The sequence below is a fragment of the Simochromis diagramma genome, unplaced genomic scaffold (assembly GCF_900408965.1).
Source record: "Simochromis diagramma unplaced genomic scaffold, fSimDia1.1 OVJJ01000747.1, whole genome shotgun sequence".
In the NCBI taxonomy this organism is placed as follows: Eukaryota; Metazoa; Chordata; class Actinopteri; order Cichliformes; family Cichlidae; genus Simochromis; species Simochromis diagramma.
The window spans coordinates 2,032,331-2,055,541 of record NW_024386897.1 but is presented as its reverse complement, the minus strand read 5'-3'; the positions used below and the strand labels follow the sequence as shown (position 1 = coordinate 2,055,541).

The 23,211-nt window shown below is 41.5% G+C and overlaps 1 protein-coding gene across 4 annotated transcripts in view; it reads right to left on the bottom strand.

Moving 5' to 3' along the window:
• The window catches only part of tsnare1 (T-SNARE Domain Containing 1), a 256,224-nt gene that overhangs the window by 56,950 nt on the left and 176,063 nt on the right, over positions 1-23,211 (bottom strand). For 3 of the 4 annotated variants that reach the window (XM_040034306.1, XM_040034309.1, XM_040034307.1), the window contains exon 10: positions 13,444-13,526. In XM_040034306.1, coding sequence (XP_039890240.1) covers positions 13,444-13,526 — 83 coding nt within the window. Of the gene's footprint in view, positions 1-12,509; positions 13,527-23,211 lie in introns of those variants that run through there. The other variant, XM_040034308.1, reaches the window with a different exon arrangement.

Here is a 23,211-nt window from a genome sequence, read left to right as displayed (position 1 = left end):
TGATGCTGTGTAGTAATAATAAATATATATATATATATAAACATAGAATAAAAAAAATCCTCCTTGTTATTTAAAACCACACGTTTTAAGTTATTTCGTCAGATATTAATTCTCATCCTTGAGGAAACAGTATGAAAACGCACTCTATTTACCCTAATAGGGAATATTGTTGCATTCTCTAGTTCAACAGCCTTCAAGACTTGTCGTTATTTTGCATGTGTTGCAGCCCAGTCATTTGCTATCCCTGTATGAGAAATCCCACTTGTCTGTATGAAGGTCAGCAGTGCTGGTCAAGGTGAAGGAGGAGATATTAGTTTGAGAGGAGAGAAACAAGAATGGCTTATTCACCTTTCCAATATTTCTGTAGCCCCATGACACTTTCTACAACCATAAAACATTTCCAGAACGGCCCTTCGTTCCAGGGAGACTATAGAAAAAACACATCAGAACTATTAAAGCTGATAGCACTGCCATACAAATCAACAATCTGTCTTATCTCTGCCTCTCTCACATGGAAGACAAATTTCCAGTGTCTCTGGGAGAAAAACTACTTACCTTGTGTGACATGAGAAATATCCTCATAATACAACAATAATGCAATGCAGTGATAATGGCCATAATAGTATTCTCACTTTATCGCATCTGGTCGGGAAAATTGGAAGTCCATAAAATAAATAATGTTTACAGCGGAACTGCCTCACTTGTAATCGGCTTATATGTCATTTACATAAAACTCAGAGTCCCATGCAGTCACCCTGATTATGATATTTAAGAGGAGCAGCAAATAAAAACAGACTTCATGGCCAATCCTGGCACCCTGGGAGGAGGCAGCCATTGTCAATAGTGAAACAAAAAGCCTGAAAAACATCAGCATATTTGGCCTTTTATTGATTGGCCATTTGTTTTTGTTTTTTAAAAAGACTGTTATTTTGTCTACCTATGGTAGACAAATGGTTGAGGCTTCTCTCTAACCTCAGCAACACAAGAAAATGGGAAAGTTCAAACAGAACAGTTTGCTGGATACTGCAGATTTTACCACAGTATTAAAGTAGACAACATTAATAATTCAATGAAACAATACATCATTGTTAAAAGTAACATTAAAGGTGCAACATATGGACCATCTATATTATATCTAGATTACATCTACTTGCTATTTGGCCATGCAAACCCCTGCATACATTGTTTTTGCTGATGTTAATGTAAGCAAAGATAAGTCTGACCAGTTACTCCTGAGGACTATCTCATCACTGGTTATGACTCACCTGTTTCTGTGTCACTTTTATTATTCACAGTGGCAAGCAGTGGCCATTGCTTCTGCTACACTTTCCTGGGACAATATGTAATGGGAAGCCTTCTATGTATATTCAACCACTGATTTAACTGATATTGGTACAGGACTTAAACTAGCTTAATGGGGTTGAAGCTTTAGTTTTAGTTTCTCAAATTAGACATCCCTATGCAAACACTGCTCCTCTCACATTTTGCATGCACACTTTGTTTCCCTGTGTTTTGTTTTCTTGCCATCACGTGACTCAGTGGTGCTAAGCACACATATGTTCACAGCAGTTAGTGAGAGCATGATGGTAGAGTCCAAGAGGAGTGTCCTGCAGAGAGATTTTACAGTTGTAAATGAAAACATTGCAAGCTTTGTGTGTGTGAAGGCTATTTGAAATACTACTAGTTTATTCAAACACATGAAAAATCATGAAAAAGATCTAAGCAGCGGAAGAAGCAAATAGGAGAGGAAGCCCTCAGACACACCCAAACCTCAGAAAGATGTCACCGGCAGAGTGCTTTCAAAGAGTCAAAGAATATCCATTTGGCTTCCACAGTGGTCAAAGAAAGTGTTTTTGGACATGATAGGTGTTAATTTAGCAGACTGATTACCAATAGGACTGTCCCTGTGGTGCAGTGGTTAATAATGTTGCCTCACAGCAAGAAGGTTCAAATCTAGGCTGGAGCATTTCTGTGGAATTTACATGTCCTCTCCACGTTTGCATGCGTTCTTTCCAGGTACCAGGTTCGAGTCCAAAGACTTGCATTTGATTAGGATAATCTGTGATTCTACATTGGTGTGAATAGTTGTCTGTGTCAGGTTGTGTTATGGAAACCTGATCTGCAGTGACCATCTGCTCTGACAGCAGCTGGGAGCGACTGGTGCATGAGGACTATCTGCTGCCTGTGAACGCTTTGGCACTGGCAAGATGCCCATGGCAGAACCCGCTGCTTGTTGAGAGCGATATGTGCTTTCATATCAAAAAGTCTGTCATTAAGTCTCCAATAACACCAGCAAAAGTCGCTAGATTTGTTGCTAGTTGCTTTTCAGAAAAAAAAAAGTTGCTAAGCGGGTCTGAAAACTCGCTAAATATAGCGACAAAGTCGGCAAGTTGGCAACACTGTGTACGACGTGACAGCAAGCAGTGAATGACAAAGGACTAAAATACACAGCAGAGTAATCGGGGAACGCGAGACAGGAGGCAAACAGCTGAGAAAAATTAAGCAGTACAAGACAAGGGAGGTAAAACTAGACACAATAACAAAGCGCACATGATGATCAAAGTAAAACAGGAAATATGACAAGTACGCACGGACACAGACTCAGAGACGCAACATTACAGACATGGCAACAGAGGGAACATAGAGACGTGGGACCAGGACAGAGACAGAGGCACAGACACTGAGCAGCACAGAATCAAAACCTAAGAACTAAACTCTTAACAACAATTAAACCGAAACACCAGTTAATAACAACAACAATAACAAATAGAGAATCAGAACATAAACCATAATACAGAATTATAACAAAATACAAGAACCATCCAGGAGGAATGGCTTGTTACTGGATGGCCAAGTCATATCCGTACTTTGAATCCCGGTGAAAGGTTGAGGTGGGATTTGAGAGGGAAAAAATATTGCATTGAAGAGCAAGCCAAACTCAGACTAGTCTCATCTAGAAGAGCATATTTCTTTTATTTCTTATATTTTTGTTGAATAATGCATGAAAAAGCTCATTTTCCTCCTGGAGTTTTTAAACATGTCAACATTAACTTTAGACACTGTTTAAAAGGGGACCAAATGTATGCTTACTTAGATTTATATCTTTATCTCCTCTATGGACTCATGCATACTGATCACAACTATTCACAGCAACGTAGCATATTGCTGCTCATTTTTCATAAATATTGTCATGTACTTGTACACTCTTTATTCTTTGCAACAACACACCAGAAACATTATTCAAAATATTAACAGTTTTTGAATAAAGGGACTCCGAATTTGCTTGACAGGACCAATACTGGTTTCACAACCGTAGCTCTGTAAAGAAAGAAATGTCAAGACAATCTCTATATGTTGATAAGTTGGGCAGTATGTGTGACAAAGATTTCAGGTATAGATGCTGATCACACCTTTGTCTACTCTTAGCAATCAGTACCAAACAAAATATCATGTAAGGTAGCACAGTTTTCAGACATAGCATCGACCATGGAGGTGGGAAGCTGCTGGTAGATGCCGTGTTCTTCTCAATTATAAAAATAAAATTGGATCAAGCTATGTCTACATGTTAATAGACTTGTGTTAATGAAGGTTTTTTTTCCAGTTCTCACTGAGCATTCAAAGAATTTTACATTACAAACTTTGTTCACCACATTCACACACCTGGGGTGTGTGCAATCTGGGGTTCAGTATTTCCTGATCTAGTTGATTTGTGGGCCTAGACATGGTCATGTACTGGTCAGTGTTGGGGAGTAATGGAATACATGTACCAGCATTACGCATTTAAAACACAAAATATGAGTAACTGTATTCCGTAAAAGTTACCGTTTAAATAGGTGATAATTACAATACAGCTACTTTGTTGATATAAATGGATTACACTGCGATCTTTTTCTGTTTCATATGTTAGGCTATCCCCTCTTTAATTTTGGTAATTCCACGCATTCCAAGAAACCCAAACAAACACGCAATAAGAGGCTCTAATGTAAGCGTCCTGTTAATGTTGGTGGTCTCAGTTACGCAATGGACCTGGAGCCAGCACAACAGAGCCAGCAGTGCACGGGCAGGAATACATTTCTTACTTGGAAATTCCAACACCACTTTACATTTAAAGAAGAAAGGGATGGGCGAAATCTGACTGTTCAATGCAAACTCTGTTTGCCAGTGTTGTGCCAAAAACTGATCATTTGTATTTAAACTGCTATAAATAACTTGTTGGTCTATAATATGTGAAACATATGTCAAATGTATCCCTCATGAGTCATCTTGAGCAACAAACAACATTCCTGTAACAAGGTAGAAGCTGCAATCAATTTGTGGTAGTGAATTTTATGTATCCTTTATTTATGCAGTTAAAAAACTTCTTGTTGACTTTAAAAATGTCTCTTTTAATAGTAATCTGGCGAAGAGGACAGCTGAAATTGCAACAAATGCAAAAATAGTTCTGTAAACATATTTTAAGTGGACAAAAAGGAGCTGATTGTAACACAGTTACAAAGATACTTGAGAAACAGGTAATTTTTTAATTTTATATATAACCCCTTTGTAATACCTGTTCACCAAAGTCTATTTAGCAACATACGTAACGATATTACACACAGACACACACACACACACAAAAAACAACAACACACAGCTACGTTGGAAATCACTTTTTGGCAGACAATCACTTTTTGGCACAACACCAGCAACCAACCTGCTCTCAGCATCAAAAGACTCCAACCTAAAGAAACATCTGGAAGTAAGTTATTTTAAAAAAAAACTAATGTTAGCCTACTGCAACTAGCTTGTTTTAGTTGTGGTAGCTACCAGGGTAATGTGCCACATCAGTATCTTCGATGTACTATTGCTGTGTGATTTATGACTATTACTGAAGGCTACTCGCAACCGAGCTAACATTGTTAGCTGGTGTTAGCTGGTGTTAGCTGAGGTTAGTGCATAGAGAGCTAGACTTGATGGATAGAATTAACAACCTGCTAGCTGCAAATAATCATGTTCGGTTCAGCAATAGTAATAAATCACACAGCAATTGTACATTCATGTAGTTGTGAAAAGCATGACCAATATATTAAGTAATCCAACGTATTCAGAGTATGTTACTCACGTAACTTAACAGAATACGTTACAAACTACATTTTGGGGCATGTATTCTGTAATCTGTAGTGGAATACATCTTAAAAGCAACCTTCCCAACACTGGTACTGGTTACTGGTAATTTCCTGCCTGTTGCCTTAAAGAAGCCAGCCTGAGTAGCTGCTTCAGCTGTCTTTGTTTAAACAGATAACAGATACGATTTATAGTGACACAGCTCATTCGACTAAGCTGTTAGAGAATATAATAAAGCTAGTCTAAAGCTTTTCTTGACTTACAATGAAGCCTTCATCACTGCTATTGAGGGTTAACCGCAAGCAAGGTGAACTAATCTCACAGTGATGTGCAGTGTGTACAGTTATGCTGGATTCAATAGGGGGAAACCTTGCTTTATAAGGCTTTTCACATCATGAGTGTGTAGGAGTCAAACAGAGTCAAGCACCAGCAGTCTCTGTGCTGCTGCTGTCATTGAGAGTCACTCTACTGTGGCTTTCAACCCAGCTGACATTTGCTTCCTAGAGCTGTAGAAACCAAAGTCACAGTCGAGGTAGAAATGAGTTTCTGGAAGCAAGACAGAATTTCAATGTCATACTACATCTTGACGAGTAGACACACATGCAAAAGAAACAGTGCACAAACCTACAGTAACATACAAATAGTGATGTAAGGCATGTTTACATCTCACAGGACAGCAATGCAACCTTTTCACACAAATTGGTAATCTATAACTCTTCTCTGTCTTCTAGTCTGTTGTCTGAAATGTTACTGCTAAGCAATCAATCGCTGCTGTCTGTGTTCTTTTCAGTTTGTCCTCATACTTTGTTGCTCAGACCTGACTTCTGCTCTAGTGCAGTGTTTTCCAAAGATCACATGTCAGTCAAACAGCATGACTGCCTCTGAGAGAGTCTTATTTTTTTTCTTAGGTTCTTTGACTGGGGATTTTCTATTAATCAAAGTTCTGTAGGCAGCAGTTTGTTGCCAGAGTATCTGTAAATATGAATTGTTCCTTTACTTTCAATTCTAAACTTGAAAAGAAAAGAAAGAAAATCCACCCCATGCCTGCATAGCATTTTGTCCGCCATAGAACTAGAGTGCAGAAGCTGCTTCACTGAGTCAGAGGAGGATGAGTCACAGCAACCTCTATACATTTAATATAATCCATAATGTAGTGGTTAACACATTCAGCCACCATGTAAAAGATCTCTGGTTTGTGACAGAGAGAGGCACCATTTCTGGGAGGATGGGTGTCAGAAATAAAAATCAATTCAAATGCATGAATCTGCCTGATCTAGTGACCGGAGGAAAGAATTTTGTGAGCAAACTTCTCCCTTAGATCTTACATGCTACCAGCTAGTTTCAAAGTCACAAGTTACTAATTTAACTTCCAAGATTCAAAATTCAGTTGACACATTGCCACACCCAACACACTGCAGTCACACACCAAGAGCCAAGAGCAATGAGAAGGGAAACATCCGTATCAAATTTCAACAAAAGATACATCGTAACATTTAATTTTGACAGACAAATCCAACCAGTCAATCATCTTTGTGTACACAGTCTCATTGCTGGGTTTTGCAGCCTCAGTGTTGATTGAATTGCCTCTCTTTGTGTAGAACCATAACCTCACATCAAGACTGCCATTAGACATTTTTTGTGTCTGTAAAAGGCGATGATGAACTTTGCTTATGCCAAAACCTTTAACCCGACCAAGTTGCGAGCAGTCTGGTGGATGATAAGTCATTTAAGCTATACTGTACTCCACATTCACTGGTTACGTTCCATATATTTTTAGATCCAATAAAAAATTTGTATTCACAAACATTTCCGAAATGCATCCATGTTTTATTTGCAGTTAGGCTTTCGCTCTCTTTTTTAAATGCTCAGCCCAGCTGTGGCTGATTGGGGCAGAGCCAGAGGAGTGTCACTGGCATCAACCTGGTTAACTTCAAACACTGTTATTTCCACTCCATATCCTTCAAAGTGACATAAAGAGTCCAGAGGGACTGAAAGGAAGAGTGAGCAAAAAGCCAGTTTTCCTGGCAGCATTGGCACATCCTTTCAGTCCAAGTGCAGTGATCACTGAGATTTGGAATGCTGTGATTCTTTTTTCCTTACTTTACTTGTGAAAACCACTTTAGATGTGTATACATATAGATAGGTCCATTCATTTACCAAGCATCATCCCTTTGTATGTCTTCTTCTTCCCTCTTCTATTGGTCCTCCTATGATCACGATAGCCAGCATTGTATACTGTTCTCAGTTTAGCCAGAGGAAAACTGTGCATTGATTTTCTGAGAGTCAGAGAAAGTAGGTGCTCACTGGGAGATCAATTTTCAAATCTGAAGACAGATGGAGTTGTAAGTCTTAACAATGACATCATCATTGGCGTGAACATCCCCTTTCCAGTCAATAATGGTTCAGTCATTGTGTGAGTCTTTCCACTTTTTAAACGGCTTTAGCTTTTGCTCACTGAATTGCAATAACACATGTTTTATTAGTAATTATAAACCTTCTTGTACAACCGTCAACAATCAGAGTTCATCGTGCTCCGCTGAACACAGATGAGGTGATAAAACATCACAGCAACTAGAGACACTTGCAGAGGGGAGAGTAATCTGCCTCTACATAATGGATATAGATTCAATTTATTTTCAATGTAAAGCGAGTTGACAAGGCGGGACACCAGAAGAAAATGACAACCGCTCTTAATTGACCATTGCTGGTGTTGTGCACTGGTGCATCAAGGAGTTCAACAACAATCAGGCTTGGTTTTAAGTGCCCACTTGCATCTCCCACTTCTTCCTCTGTGTCCTGCTCAATCTTTTTATGATAACAATATTGGTTTTGGCATGCAAGCATCTGCAGTTTCTAACTTTTACTTAAAAAATTCAACATACTACCTTTTGAAATAGTGAGTGATGGTGAAGATCTAACACCCACTAATGGATAACTAGCTGCTGTACCTGACTCAGATCATGGTGCTATATATTAGTTTCATGCAGTTCCTGATATTCCGATGTATGTACTTTTACAGGATCAGAAAAAAAGTCTGTCTCTATTTTTTTTGTGTTTAACTGGTGACACGGTGGGGACCTATCAGAACCTATCATGGGGAAGGGTGTGGTGTAGTAAAATGTCTGTGATTTCAACAGTGGGCAGACCTCCTAACTCCTCAAATATGAATTGTTTAACTGAAGCACAGAATCCAACAACAAAATGCACTCTGTTCACAACCATAAATGTATTTTCTTCTGTTGAAGTAGACATAGAGAACAATGGCCTTCATTTACTAATATGTACATGGACTCTTGCCCTGGGAAAAAAGAAGAAAGTTTATGCACTATTAGAGCTGTGCACTCGTGTGCATGTTAGTAAATCAGAATCATTTGGATGCAACAGACTTGTCCAGTTTGCATATAATCTGCGTAGCATCTGCATGCTACCACAGTCTCATTTCTACTGCAGGGAAGTACTGCACTGGAATGACTGCTAGGTTGAGCAAACGGCCTAAAACTTGAGTTCAGCAGCGTGCTGCTCTCTGCTTGTACGTGATTTCTGTGATCACTCAATGACTTTATGTGAACAATATGTGCCCACTCCCTCTTATTCTTGCATTCTAAATGTTTTAATTAACTGCGCTCTCGCACTGCAGGCCTACTTGTTGTTCCTAGAGTATTTAAAAGTAGAATGGGAGGCAGAGCCTTTAGTTTTCAGGCCCCTCTTCTGTGGAACCAGCTTCTAAACACTATCTCTACTTGAGATTAGGCTTCAAACTTTCCTTTTTGCTAAAGCATATAGTTAGGGCTGGACCAGGTGACCCTGAATCCTCTCTTAGTTTTGCTGCAATAGGTGTAGGCTGCTGGGGGATTCCCATGATGCATTGAGTTTTTCCTTTCCAGTCACCTTTCTCACTCACTATGCGTTAATAGACCTCTCTGCACTTAATCATCACTTGTTATTAATCTGTGTCTCTCTTCCACAGCATGTCTTTATCCTGTCTTCCTTCTCTCACCCCAACCGGTCGCAGCAGATGGCCCCGCCCCTCCCTGAGCCTGGTCCTGCCAGAGATTTCTTCCTGTTTAAAGGGAGTTTTTCCTTCCCACTGTCACCACAGTGCTTGCTTTCATATGCTTGTTGGGTTTTCTCTGTATATATGGTCTACCTTACAGTATAAAAATGTGTAAAATGCCCCCAGCCGACTGGTGTTGTGATTTGGCGCTATCTAAATAAAATTGAATTAAATTGAAATTGAATTACAAAAAGTTAAAGTCTACAACTTTACATTTAGTATATTTAGTTTTCTTTAATTTACATTTTTTCTTCTCTCTATTGATCGTCAAGTCTCAATTCCTACTGCGAAATCTTGATAGTAAGGTCAAAATTTGAAATTAAACCACAGCATGGAATCATTTGACTAGAGCTATTCAACAATATCAACACTTCAGACTGGTGTGAAATGATGTGGACAGTATTTTCCTTCATGATTTCTTTCATAACCCTTATTACCAAATGAGCATGATCTAAATAAATTAAATAGGAGATTAACATCTTTATTCACTTTTACTCACTTACAGTTATTTATTCACCTTTCAGTCACTTTAATTTTAAAACTGTGTATATACTGTATCTCACTCTTATTGCCTGTTTATGCCCTGTCCTTATCTTCAACGTCATGCTGCTCTGTTGTATGTTAATTGCCCCTTGGGGATAAATAAAGTCTTTCTGACTCTGATTCTGATTCTGAACACAGATGGCCACAGATCTGATGGTCCAGAAAACAAGTTGGAATGACCATGTCTACATGCCTCGTCTAAATGTCTTGACTATGTCTAAAATCTAAAACACACAAATTGCTGCCATGTGATTGGCTACTTAGATGTGTCAGAGACCTGGAGAACTTAAAAGTGAACATAAAATACTACATATAGTGAGGATAATTTTGACCATGGAACCATACTCTAGAAAACTGTCATAGATTTAACACTGTCTGTGAAGCTAGATGCTGGATGGTTGCTACTAGTAGCCTTATATTGGTTTATGTTAACTAACTAGTGACAGAGCTGGTAGCTCAGTGGAAAAAACAGGACACTAAAACTAAAATGCAGTGTAAGGGGGTCACTTTTGTACTGCCCCTGGCTGCAGAAATACATTTTATGTTAAGAAACCAAAGATATACTGTCCACGTTTACTCTCTGTTACTTAAGCAGTAAGTAGTTCTTTACTGGTTGGCTAGCTACACTGAAAGTGGAAAATCAACCTTTTGGTTTGTGGGGCCCTTTATAAATGGGGACTGTGTGGAGGAGAGTTGTTTGAGTCAGGCGCACTGTGGTTCACCCGACCGACAAGCTAGTTACCAATCTGACACTGTCAGTTCCCTGTTTGTTTTTTCCTCACTGATTTAGGTCTACAGGCTGAGCGGCGCAATCAGCTGACAGAGCAGTACTATTTTAAGCAATAGAATATTCTCTTTTCCCATGCACAAACCATGGAAACCTCATGTCCTTGTTTTTCACTGAGTAGAACTTCATACTTGAGGAAATACCAAAATGTAAGTGCGGGGTTGCTGTAGCTCAGGAGGTAGAGCAGGTCAGTTGCTGGTTGGGATGGTTGGTGGTTCAATTCCTGGCTTCCACAATCTGCATGCCAAATATCCTTGGGCATAATACTAACCCTAAGTTGCTTTCTGGTGCATCCATTGGAGTGTGAAAGTTAGAAAGCACTTGTGATTGTCAGGATACATATAGTATTTCATGTCCATTTTAAAGTGGATTGATCCACTTTTCCAGCCAGCCTCAAGTGGCCATTCAAGGAACTGGTGTTTAGTTTGAATTTTCACCTTCAGAGATTGGTGCTTGGTTGAAGCATAAGAATACAGAAGTAAATTTTGTGAGATGACATTTGGAAAGGGTCTGTCAAAGACAAATGCACTGAAAGCTGGTGAAAACTAAAAGCAGACAAACCATCAGATGAAGTGGAAGCACAGACAGACTGTGGGTGCGCACTGTTAGTGTGTCACTTGGTAGGTTAACAGCGACAGCAGTAAATAAAAGTGAAATCAGTGAAGTCAGTAAAATCTTGCAATGAGCAGATAATGCATACAGTACAAACTGTTACACATATACATTCACTGGATGTGTGTCAACCACATACAGAGATTGCACCATTGACAGTGCACGAATGATGCAAGACTATAGATATTTATGCATTTGATGAAAATGCTGCTGTCATTAACAGTACTTTGATATATGACTTCTCGGTGACAGCTCTGTTTGCCAGTGTTCTCCACAGATGAGAGTTGCCATGGGACAGCGATGAGAGCGTCTGCCTGACTTTGTGCTTGTCTGTCTCTCTCTCCGTCTTCTTCCTTTATTGTTTTGCTTCCTTTCAGCTGCTCTGCCTCTGCTAAGACAGAGGCTGTCAGGATTGGCTGAGAGCTAAATTGCTCAGCGCGAGCTCGGTCACAGCTCAGCTCTCCTTGAGATAATGAAATGACAATTAATGAGAAAGCTGTTGCCATTCGCTCATTTGTTCACTTGCAAGTCGAACGGCAGTATGTAGAGAGAGACAGAAAGCACTGCAGTCATGGCAGGCATTGGAAAGTGCCCAGCGGTTGTTTTCATATTAAAGCTGCTGTTAAAAATTCATGTGACTATCACAAAATGAAAGTTTAGCCCAGTGGTCAAACCATGATTCAAAGGAAATATCATTTCAATACCAGACTGAAAACTAGGGCTGCACGATTTTGCATAAAATGAGAATCACAATTTTTTTGCTTAGAATTGAGATCACGATTCTCTCACGATTTTCTTTTCCAGTATAAATATCTATTGCGCTTCTTAACTGCACATCAACTTCGTAACAGTTGAAACTGAACATAAAAACAACAAATAAACATAAAAACAACAAATGTCTCACGTTTTTTTGTTGCTGCAAAATGTTGTACTGCTTGAAATTCCGTCTCCACCATTGCTCGACGCTGCGTGTATAGAGCAGGTAGTGCAACAATAGAAAAATAGTTGCGGGACGGCACTGTGTAGCGTTTGTCTAGGGTGTTGATCATTTTCCTAAATCCTTCGTTTTGCACAGTGTTGATGGGAGCCATATCTTTGGTCAGGTGATAAGTAATAGCCTCTGTAATTTCTTTGTGCCTGCGGGAGTTCGACGGGTATAGGGAAGCGCTGTATAAGGTTCCCGTTATTGGTGTTTGGGTGGTTGACCGGGACAGATTTTCTCCTGTCACTTTCTCGTCATCCCTGACGTGCTCTCCGTTGTTTTTTCCCTGCTAATTTTAGCATCACACGGCACAGCTTCTGTATCACGTGGTATAAGGCTCCGCCCTCGTCATTTGTTGAGCAGGAAGAGTGAGCGCTTGTTTTCATGCAGATTACGTCCCGGATCAAAATGCGGTACAATCGTCGTCGTCTTTTTTTTTTTTTTTTTTAATCGTTGTCATTTGGAAATGAGATCGCACATAAGTATGAATCGAGATCGCGATTTTCTAACAATTAATCGTGCAGCTCTACTGAAAACAATTTCCAGATAGATTTCTACCTAAATCTAAATGTCAACAATCAGAATACATGTGCTTGTCTGTCGAATTATGTGGGTAGAGACTTTGGATGCACCTCTAGAGAGATATGTCGCACGTGTGGAAAAGGTATATCCTTTATTAACCCAGAGACACTTCAGTCGATACATTATTTACCATAGCCTGGGCCCTACACAGCAAAGAGCCAAACAGAGCTCTGGCCTACTGAGATAGTCCCTGACAAAATGGCAGAATACACACATATTTCCTCAAAAAGAATGAGTGAAAGCAGGCCCTTGGGCATCTCATAAAACCTCTCTCCAATATGTGCTGTGAAGTCAAAATTGTAGCCCAAAAACCACAGAGAGTAAAAAAAATAAATTCTATTTAATTTCTGTCTGCTGTTGTTGTCCGTTAATGCATTTTCCTCCCAAAGTCAATACACTTGTAGAATAAAACATAAAATTATCTTAGTAGAAGTAACATGCTCACAGAATAGGAATTGCATACTGTATATGGATTTGTGTTTTTAAAAGACTCCAGGCAGGCATTTTATGTTTCTGTCTGTAAATACAATTATTTTAACTGAAGGCAAAAGCTAGTAAAGTATGACATGAAATTGCATCATTTCTGTTATTATGCTAGTGGGGGATGTGATAAAGCTGTGTAATCTAGTTAGCAAAGTCCCTGTTTGCATGGCTGATCAAGCTAAGCTTCGTGTGAGTGCATTACAATAAAAAGGCTCAGTCAAGTACACAAAATGAAAATGGAACAAAATGACTCCAAGGTGTGGAGCACACTGCAGCATGGAACGATTCAGTGCTTACCTGGTATTGGTTGGCCTTGGCGAGTTCTTGATTGGCTGACTCCACATTAGAAGAAGCTGTCTGGATGTAATCTTCAATACTATCTGAGGAAACAAAGAACAGATTGGATTCCTTTTAATATAACAACAAACAACAATACTCATTCATTCACTGACTTGCTCACTACTGGTTTGTAGAGCCTCACAAGTACTACAGTTGCAGGAATTTTACCTCATCAGAAATCACTGCACATCTATAACATTGTACATATTGAACAAAAATGATACACAATATCTGTAATAGTAGTATAGAAGTAAAAACACCCCTGTCAAAACAATGCACTACATATTTGCCACACATCATGCCTCAGAAACCAGTGTTGCAAATATATACTTTAAAGGCCTTCAAAATATGAAACAATCTTTCTGTTATCATCATGCTGAAGATTTGATTGCCAGCAATCTTAGTTGCCCATCTCAGCGTTGTGGACGTGTACAGGTCTTGTAGGGAATTGCAGCCAATCGTCTTCTCATTGAAATGGATGACACACTGCAGTCTGGCTTTGTCCTTGGCAGTGGCAGCAGCGAACTAGATGGTGATGGAGGAGGTGAGGAAAGACTCAATGATGGAGGAGCTAAAATTGTACCATCACGGACTCAGACAGGTTATATTTCTTCAGCTGGTGCAGGAAGTGGCTTCTTGTTGAAGTAGCTGATCTTTAGGTCCGACTTTAGGTGCTGGGAGATTGTTCCCAGGAAGTGGAAGGACTTGACTGTCTCCACTGGACAGGCATGCTGGAATATGGGAACTGGTGGAGCTGGAAGTCCAGTATCATCTCTACTGTTTTGATAGCATTGAGCTCCATGTTGCTCCAGATTCAACCCCACCTGAGGTGAGCCCTGAGAGAGTGGTGTCAACTGCAAACTTCGGGAGTTTAATGGAGTGGTGATTGGAGGTGCAGCTGTTAGTGTATAGAGATATGCAGAGGATAAAGTACAAAGCCCTGAGGGGAAGCAGTGCTGATCCACTGAAAGTCTAAACCATACCAGTCTCACATGCTTCCTTGAATTGAACTGGGAGATCGTATCCTGCAGCCCAGCTGGGAGGATGGTATTAAAAGCATAACTAAAGTCCATAAAAAGCAACCTCAAGTGCAGTGCCATAATAACTGCATCATCTACTGACGTGTTGGGTCTGTATTCAAGGACCAAGATGGGGACGATGAAATATGTGAGATGGGACAATACAAGCTTAGATGTCAACCAGGACTTGTAATTACTAGAACTCACCCTGGCGTGTGATGCATTATACTTTAACTTAGTGCTCCATGTTTACATATAATGGTGGAGTGCTAAGTTAAGACTAAACTCAGATATTAAGATTAAACTCAGTTGTGCATAGCTGGAGACCCGAGTAGCAATTCCTGTTATACTTCTTTAAAGTCTGCCTGGGCATAAACATGCTTGGTGGATCGTTATGTAAACTCTCTGTGGACTAGTTCACATGGCCATAAGAAAAAGGAAGACACACTGATGCACTCTCACGCTTACTGTCTGATGATGAAATTTATCTCGTTGGGACCCAAGCAGACCGTAGTGAACATAGTCACTTTGGCTTCAAAAGGCCAACATGGCAAGCAGCCAAAGCTCCAATGTTCAGAGATGGGTGACATCTCTATTGTTCATCGTTTGTATAGTTTAGAGGTAAAGCCTACTCTTTGTTTTGTTTTTTTAGCAAACTGTGTGAGATTCTTTTCGATTTAAACATTTCATGTGAATATCACGATGGCTGAAGCCTGTTAATATGCAGCTGCTATCAACCTGCATGTGCAAAGCAGGACTTGAAACAATTACTCATGCTGAAGTTAGCAGGTAGTCAGTATACCCTGCAGGAGCTGCTTTCTTAGACTACAGCATCAATTAATGTTCAATGGGAAGACATGTTACAGTAATCTGTCAAAATAAAGTTCACAAAGTCAGCAGTTCGTAAGCTTTTGACGTTGGTGTGGGTGATGAGGTGTGGCCTCATTTAACCTCCTATAATCTCATATAACTTGCCTAAGTAGCCTAATGGGTACTACTGTTGTACCTTTCTGTGTGTGGAGACAGAGATATTGAGAAAGTCAAGATGGTGCAAAGGACAGAAGCAGGAAAAAAGACAGAAACAAGACCAGGACACAGTTCATAGGTAGCTGAGGCCTTATGTACTCCTGTTTTTAACCACTGCAACCCTACACTGCTTATCTAACTGAAAAATTATCAAAAGAAATGTTTCAAATCTTGTGGTGATTCAGATATATTCATAAGTAACACATTAATGATGCTCTTCTTGGCCTTTCATTGCAAGATTTTTAAGTAAATTTGTGATTTTGCCCGTCCGCATCCGACCCCCCTTCCGATTTACAGTATTAAATCTTTCTATTAGGAATCCGACTTTAAAAGAAAGTTCATTTTCTGTTATTTTAACCATGATTAATTCTCGTACAGTACATTAACAGAGGCTTCAAGGTATTACCACTGAAAGGAATTGTGGTCATAGCACTTGAAATATGTGCCCTGAAATTAACAAAAAAAGAATATGAGCAAATATAGCAAATATATAATATTAACAAAGATTTAGTAGTTACTTCCCTTTGTCATCACTGGCATACGCAGATGATGTTACATTTAAAAAAAAATCATCCAAATAAATGACAGAAAGAACACTAAATACAACCTTGCTGATTCATCTGTAATAACACTTTGCACCGGAGTAATATTCTATATTTGATCCATGATTATACATTTACATTTATAAACATAAAAAAAGAAAGTTAGAATTTTAATGCTTCTGTGTAATATGAAAAGACCAATGGCTGGAATACTTTGCCAACTGTGGGAGCAGTGTTAAAGAAGTGACTCTTCATTGTTACTCTTGACACATAATCAAGCGGTACCAGGAGCTACTGGTCTAACAGTTAACACTGCGACAGCAGCAAGACCTCCTCTTTTAAACTTGTCAATACACGGACATTAATGGGATGAGACCGATGCGTTTAATGAAGTGGATGGTTCAAAATCTTTGGTATCACCACATAGTTACCCACATATATTTACAGCTGGCCGATAACAGTGAGAGTACTATTGATTGTTTTGGTGTAGTAAGAGTAAAAAGGTTGCAGCCAGCTCAAAGATGTGTCTTATGTTTAAGGCTTCAGTGGCCCCTGGTAATTACTGCACCAGTTGAGCTTGTAGAGAATTAACTTTTGAACTTAACAAGAGGAGGTGGTTGGGTGAATGAATTGTGCTGATTGACTAAAAGTATTTACTCTGTGGTGAGTTAAAGAAGATGGGGAATACATGCTTAGATTCACCAGCTCAAGAAGTAAGCCTGATTAATGGACTCATTAATTAATTCTGTTTTTTTTCTGCCCTTCTGCTCAGAGGATGTTCTTTGCCATGATTAGGAAATATTTGGCTTTAAAGAGGTAACTTAAACTAAACCCAGTAGTTAAAGATAATAAGTAAGATTTTGTGGGTACCAGAGTTTAAATGTGTTTAAATGGGTTTTCAGGTGATCCACCATTTCACCAAAAGGGTATAGAAGGCAACTGCCTTGAAGACAAGGGACCACTGATGATCACTGTATGTCTATAGGCAATTTTAATCATTAAAAAAAATTAAGAAGCACTCTCAGTTTGTGATATCCTCCTGAGAACCGAAGAAAAAAATATTCAGATTGAACATTTTTTGTGATTTCCTTTCTTTGGAGCTAAAAGAGGCTACCCAAACACATGAGATATCAATGGAAAGCCCAGGATGTCCTCTATTCAGTACATCAGGACTTAGTAGGGTATCTCAAATAACAAACAGTGTCTATTACAGAGGATATAGGCTGGTTTTCAGGAAGAGGATATAGTCATTCATGTTGGTTTGTTTTTATCCAGTTTGGTTCTTTTTGAGTAATTAGTATATTATTGTACTGTATCTAATGTTATCATTACAGTTTGAGTTTAGTTCTGTTTATCTGACCTCCTTTTAGAGCCTAAAACTTTCATTTGACTTTTTATTCGTATATTTCTTTGCATTTTTCGGGGTAAAATGAATCTCACTTTTCCAAAAACTACTATGTCCTTATCCCTGCTCAGCTCAGCTTGTCACATATGCTCACAAAGGGAAGACTCTTTTAGTATATTTGAGAGAGTTCCAGAACCTTCCCACTGGACAAACTGCAGGAGTAGCTGGGGCTCTGGATGGTTGTGTTATCTTCACTCTAATGGACCATTTTGTTCTTTTTCTTTTATTTATAGCAATGGTGGTTTATGGAGCGTCTCAACAGTTCCTCGATGTTAGCAACATACACTAGCTGAGTCACAGAGATATAGCACAATAAAAGTTTGAGACGCACTTGTAAAGGCTAAAATGTTGTTTCTTAAAAACAAGACTGTATATTATCCAAAACACACGAATCAAATTACCTTGTGTATTAAAACATGTTAGCAGGTTATCCAGCAATTAGGCAGATTAGGCAAGCAAACACAATGTGCATTATGATCAAACAAAAAAAGTTCTTCAGAACAGAACTTCTTGCTGGCTAAATATAACTTTATGACATGTAGTTGTCTAATCTGTTTAATTATGAGTATGAGCTATTATGATAAAAAAGATACTTGCATAACAATCAGGGGAACAACTATCTATTTTGTAATATGGCTATAGATAAAGAGTTGGAGCATATTTGAGAAGACTCATAAATATAGCTTCTACCCATATAGCCAGGGGGTCTGGCCCGGATCTGGTATCAAGCCGGCACTGCTGGCTGACTTCTGGCATGATAAGACGTATGTCATCCAGATATGGGCCAGGCCTGGCATAGATGGCACGGTCTATGTGATGGCATACCATATCTGGCTCGATTGTGGTTTGGGTTATGTGGCCCAGGCCCATAGAAAACAGGTCTTCCCTGGATCAGGCATCAACCTGGCACCTCTGACTGACTGGTATCATGGCAGGGTGTATGTCAACCAGATGTGGGCCAGGTCTGGCAATGATGGCACTATTTATGTTCCTATTTTCCTATTTTAGTTAGAAGACCCAAGTTAGAAGTATTGCCATGTTGCAATACTATACTGCTATGATAGCCAACATTTCAAATGTAGGTTTGACAGGTTTGTGAGTGTACACTTTATCCAAACCTAGTGACGGTTTACTCATCTTTGCCAGTGGGTGGCTGTAGCTCAGGAGGTAGAGCGGGTCACCTACTGATCGGAAGGTTAGTGTGTGATTGGGTGAATGTGGCATGTTGTATAGAGCACTTCGAGTAATCCTGAAAAGTAAAAAAGCGCAATATAAGAGTCAGTCCATTCATTGCCTGAACAGTGTTTCACCACGTTACTTTTGCACTGTTTTGCATGTTCCGGCACATGTTGTCATTATATGGCTTGATTAAGGTACACATTAGGCTGACATCTGGGGCAAGATCTGAAACTGTTCTGGGCCAGCACAGGGCCAGCAGTGTGTCTACAACTGGCCCGTGGCTGCACACAACTTACTTCCACACATGGGCCAGCACAGGACCACCACTGGCAAACCAGATCTGGGCCACCAAAGGGCCGTCATTCTTTGCGGTATGTGGGCCATGTCTAAGCACATTGTGCGGACCAGATCCGGGCCATACCAATTTTGCTATGTGGGTAGGCTCTGCGTTCCTGTTGACCATTACTGTTTGTATTCTTTTGCAGCTCAACTGCTGGGAAAAGCAGAGGAGATGGAAGACTCAAATGACTGAATACATAGGATAAGTTTAAAATATGCCACCAGTGCTGAAATTATATAAATATATAAAGAAATTATATATAATATCTAATTATACATAACACCAACATATCTAAGAAGACAGATAAGGCTTACTAAGACTTTCAGACTAATCTATATATATATATATATATATATATCCATCCATCCATCCATCTTCTTGTCTGTGAAGGTTCTCAGTCATCCAAGTCATCGTTGTCTAAGGAGCTTGGAAAGAAAAGCGTCTGGACTTCTTTAAGTTCTTTAAGTTTTGAGATCCCTTCCCAGACGCCTTAATGCCCACTCACACCCTGGGCCATCTGACCTCAGGAAATCACATGATAGGGTGGGGCCAGGTTTCACAATGAGCTCACCCAAAACCCTGGCTGATTGTGACCCACACCCGTTTTCACACCTTGGCTCATGTGATTAGTTAGAGGATCACCAGGGGGTCCTTTTGTCCTCTATTTGGGGGATACTCCCACTGGGTTTAAATCTGGGACTCTCCACCATTTGACCCTTAGAACTAAAGAAGCTTCTCTTATGAGAGGTAAAATGTCTTCAAGCAACTTAAAGAAGTCCAGACTCTTTTCTTTCCAAGCTCCTTAGACCATCCATCTTCTTCTGCTTGATCTTTATTCTTCCGCCGGGTCGCGGGGGCAGCAGCCTAAGCAGAGAAGCCCAGACCTCCCACCTCCTCTAGCTTATCCGGAGGAACACCAAGGCATTCCCAGGCAAGCCGAGAGATATCATCTCTCCAGCGTGTCCTGGGTCTGTCCCCGAAACCTTACCTAGGAGGCGCCCAGGAGACATCCTTGTCAGATGCCTGAACCACCTGACCTGGCTCCTTTCGATGTGGAGGAGCGGCGGCTCTACTCTGAGCCCCTCCCGGATGGCTGCACTTCTCACCCTATCTCTAAGGGAGAGGCCAGCCACCCTTCTGAAGAAGCTCATTTCTGCCGCTTGTATCCGCGATGTCGTTCTTTCGGTCACTGGTTAGACTACACGCCTTTGGAACCCAGGATCGCAAGTTCGATTCCTGCCTGGGGCGTCTGTATCCAGTAAGGGTCCTAAGGCTAGACCCCCTATGCTAAGCGAGACATGAGCGAGGCAGATAAATATGAAGGCATGCCGGCTCGGACGTCGCCCGGATCAACAAGGTCCGTGTCAGGTGTTGAGGAACCAGGGCACCCTGACGAGAAGTGGGCTACTGGAACAAGAAGGCATCGGTGGGCAAGAGACGAAAACAGGGCGTTGTTGGAATGCTACTACGCAAGTAACCCCGGCGGAAGGGGCTACATGAATAGGATGACGGACCTATGGATTCTTCGATACCCAACATCCACAATGACGGCGACACAACTAGTAGCTCAGTGTTCCAACATTCGAAAGAAGGGACTGCTCTCACAGCTAGAGATTGACGAGGTACAACACAAATGCTACGGCAAGGAGGAGTCAGGACGCCAGGTCAGGGGGGAGATATCATCACCCCCACCCGAGATTGGGTACATAGCCCCAAGTGCGATAGGAGAAGGATCGTTGAGTGCAAGAGGAACTGACCTGAAAAATAGGATAATGGCCAAGCTTGAAACCTGGATCCCCCGTAGACGGTTACCAAGATTACGTGAAGTACCCTCAGAAGGTCTGCTAGATGATGTTAATGCAGCACTACGGACAATACCTACAACCACGATTACCGACACTAACAAGCTGATCTACAATACGGCAGCAGTGATCAGTGAGATGCTTGGCTACAAGTTGAACAGCCACAAGGGGCAGTACCCTCCATGGAGAAGGAGGCTAGAAGGCAAGATCAAAGTAGCACGGAGGGAGGTTAGCCAACTAACGGAGTTGCAGAAAGGTGCGACAAAGAAGGTGCATAAGAAATACAGCAAGCTGTCCATACCTGAGGCCTTGGAAACTGCCAAGCAAAGACTCACAGCCTTGGCCAGCCGCTTGAGGAGGTACACCAGAGAGATAGAAGGCAGGAGAATAAACCAGCTGTTCTCCACAGAACCAGCAAAGGTGTACTCTCAGTGGCAAGGGAACAATAATAATAAGAGAACAACACCACCAAGGCTGGAGACGGAGCAATACTGGAAGAGCATATGGGAGAAGGACGCAACCCATAACGGCAATGCTCAGTGGCTAGTGGATCTGAGGGCAGACCACAGCGACCTCCCTGAACAGGGTCCAGTAACCATCACAGTGGCAGATATCCAAGAAAGGGTCTCCAGTATGAAGAGTTGGACAGCACCAGGGCCCGACATGGTTCACGCCTACTGGCTAAAGAAGCTGACTGCACTCCACGAGCGTCTGGCAGCACAAATGAACCAGCTGCTAGTTAACGAGAGACACCCGGAATGGCTAACCGAAGGTCGGACGGTCTTGATCCCCAAGGACCCCAAGAAGGGACCGGTCCCCTCCAACTACCCACCAATAACCTGCCTCAGTACTACATGGAAGCTCCTGTCAGGCATCATATCGGTTAAGATGAACAGGCACATGGGTCAATATATGAGTGGGACACAGAAAGGAATTGGCAAGAATACCAGAGGCGCAAAACACCAGCTACTGGTAGACAGAACAGTCAGCCGAGACTGCAAGACCAGACTGACCAACCTGTGCACTGCCTGGATTGATTACAAGAAGGCCTATGACTCAATGCCCCACAGCTGGATACTGGAATGCCTAGAATTGTACAAGATCAATGGGACCCTAAGAGCCTTCATCAGGAACTCAATGGGGATGTGGCGTACAACACTAGAGGCCAACTCCAAGCCCATAGCACAAGTCACCATCAAGTGCGGGATCTACCAAGGAGATGCTCTGTCCCCACTGCTGTTCTGCATAGGCCTGAACCCCCTCAGTGAGATCATTAACAAGACTGGCTACGGATACCGACTACGGAACGGAGCAGTTGTCAGCCACCTCCTGTACATGGATGACATCAAGCTGTATGCCAAGAGTGAACGAGACATCGATTCACTGATCCACACTACCAGGCTATACAGCAATGACATTGGAATGTCGTTCGGACTGGAGAAGTGTAGTCGGATGGTAACAAAGAGAGGGAAGTTAGTCAGAGCTGAGGGGATTGAACTACCAGAAGGCAACATTGCAGACATAGAGGACAGTTACAAGTACCTGGGGATCCCGCAGGCGAATGGGAGCCATGAAGAGGCCGCTAGAAAAGCTGCAACCACCAAGTACCTGCAGAGGGTCAGGCAAGTCCTGAGGAGTCAGCTGAATGGTAAGAACAAGATCCGGGCCATCAACACCTATGCCCTGCCCGTGATCAGGTACCCTGCTGGGGTAATAGGCTGGCCAAAGGAGGAGATAGAAGCCACTGACATAAAGACAAGAAAGCTCCTTACCATGCATGGAGGGTTTCACCCCAAGTCCAGCACCCTGAGGCTGTACGCTAAGCGGAAGGAAGGGGGCCGGGGACTGGTGAGTGTCAGCACCACAGTCCAGGATGAGACAACGAACATCCAAGAATACATTGGGAAGATGGCCCCAACTCACCGAGTGCTCAGTGAATACCTCAGGCAGCAGAAACCCAAGAAAGAGGAGGGAGACGAGGAACCATCATGGAAGGACAGGCCCCTGCACGGTATGTACCACCGGCAGATAGAGGAGGTGGCTGATATCCAGAAATCCTACCAGTGGCTGGACAAAGCTGGACTGAAAGACAGCACAGAGGCACTAATCATGGCAGCACAAGAACAAGCTCTGAGTACAAGATCCATAGAGGCTGGGGTCTATCACACCAGGCAAGACCCCAGGTGCAGGCTGTGTAAAGATGCTCCAGAGACAATCCAGCACATAACAGCAGGGTGCAAGATGCTAGCAGGCAAGGCATACATGGAACGCCATAACCAAGTGGCCGGCATAGTGTACAGGAACATCTGTGCCGAGTATAACCTGGAAGTCCCGAGGTCAAAATGGGAGATGCCCCCAAGGGTGGTGGAGAATGACCGAGCTAAGATCCTGTGGGACTTCCAGATACAGACGG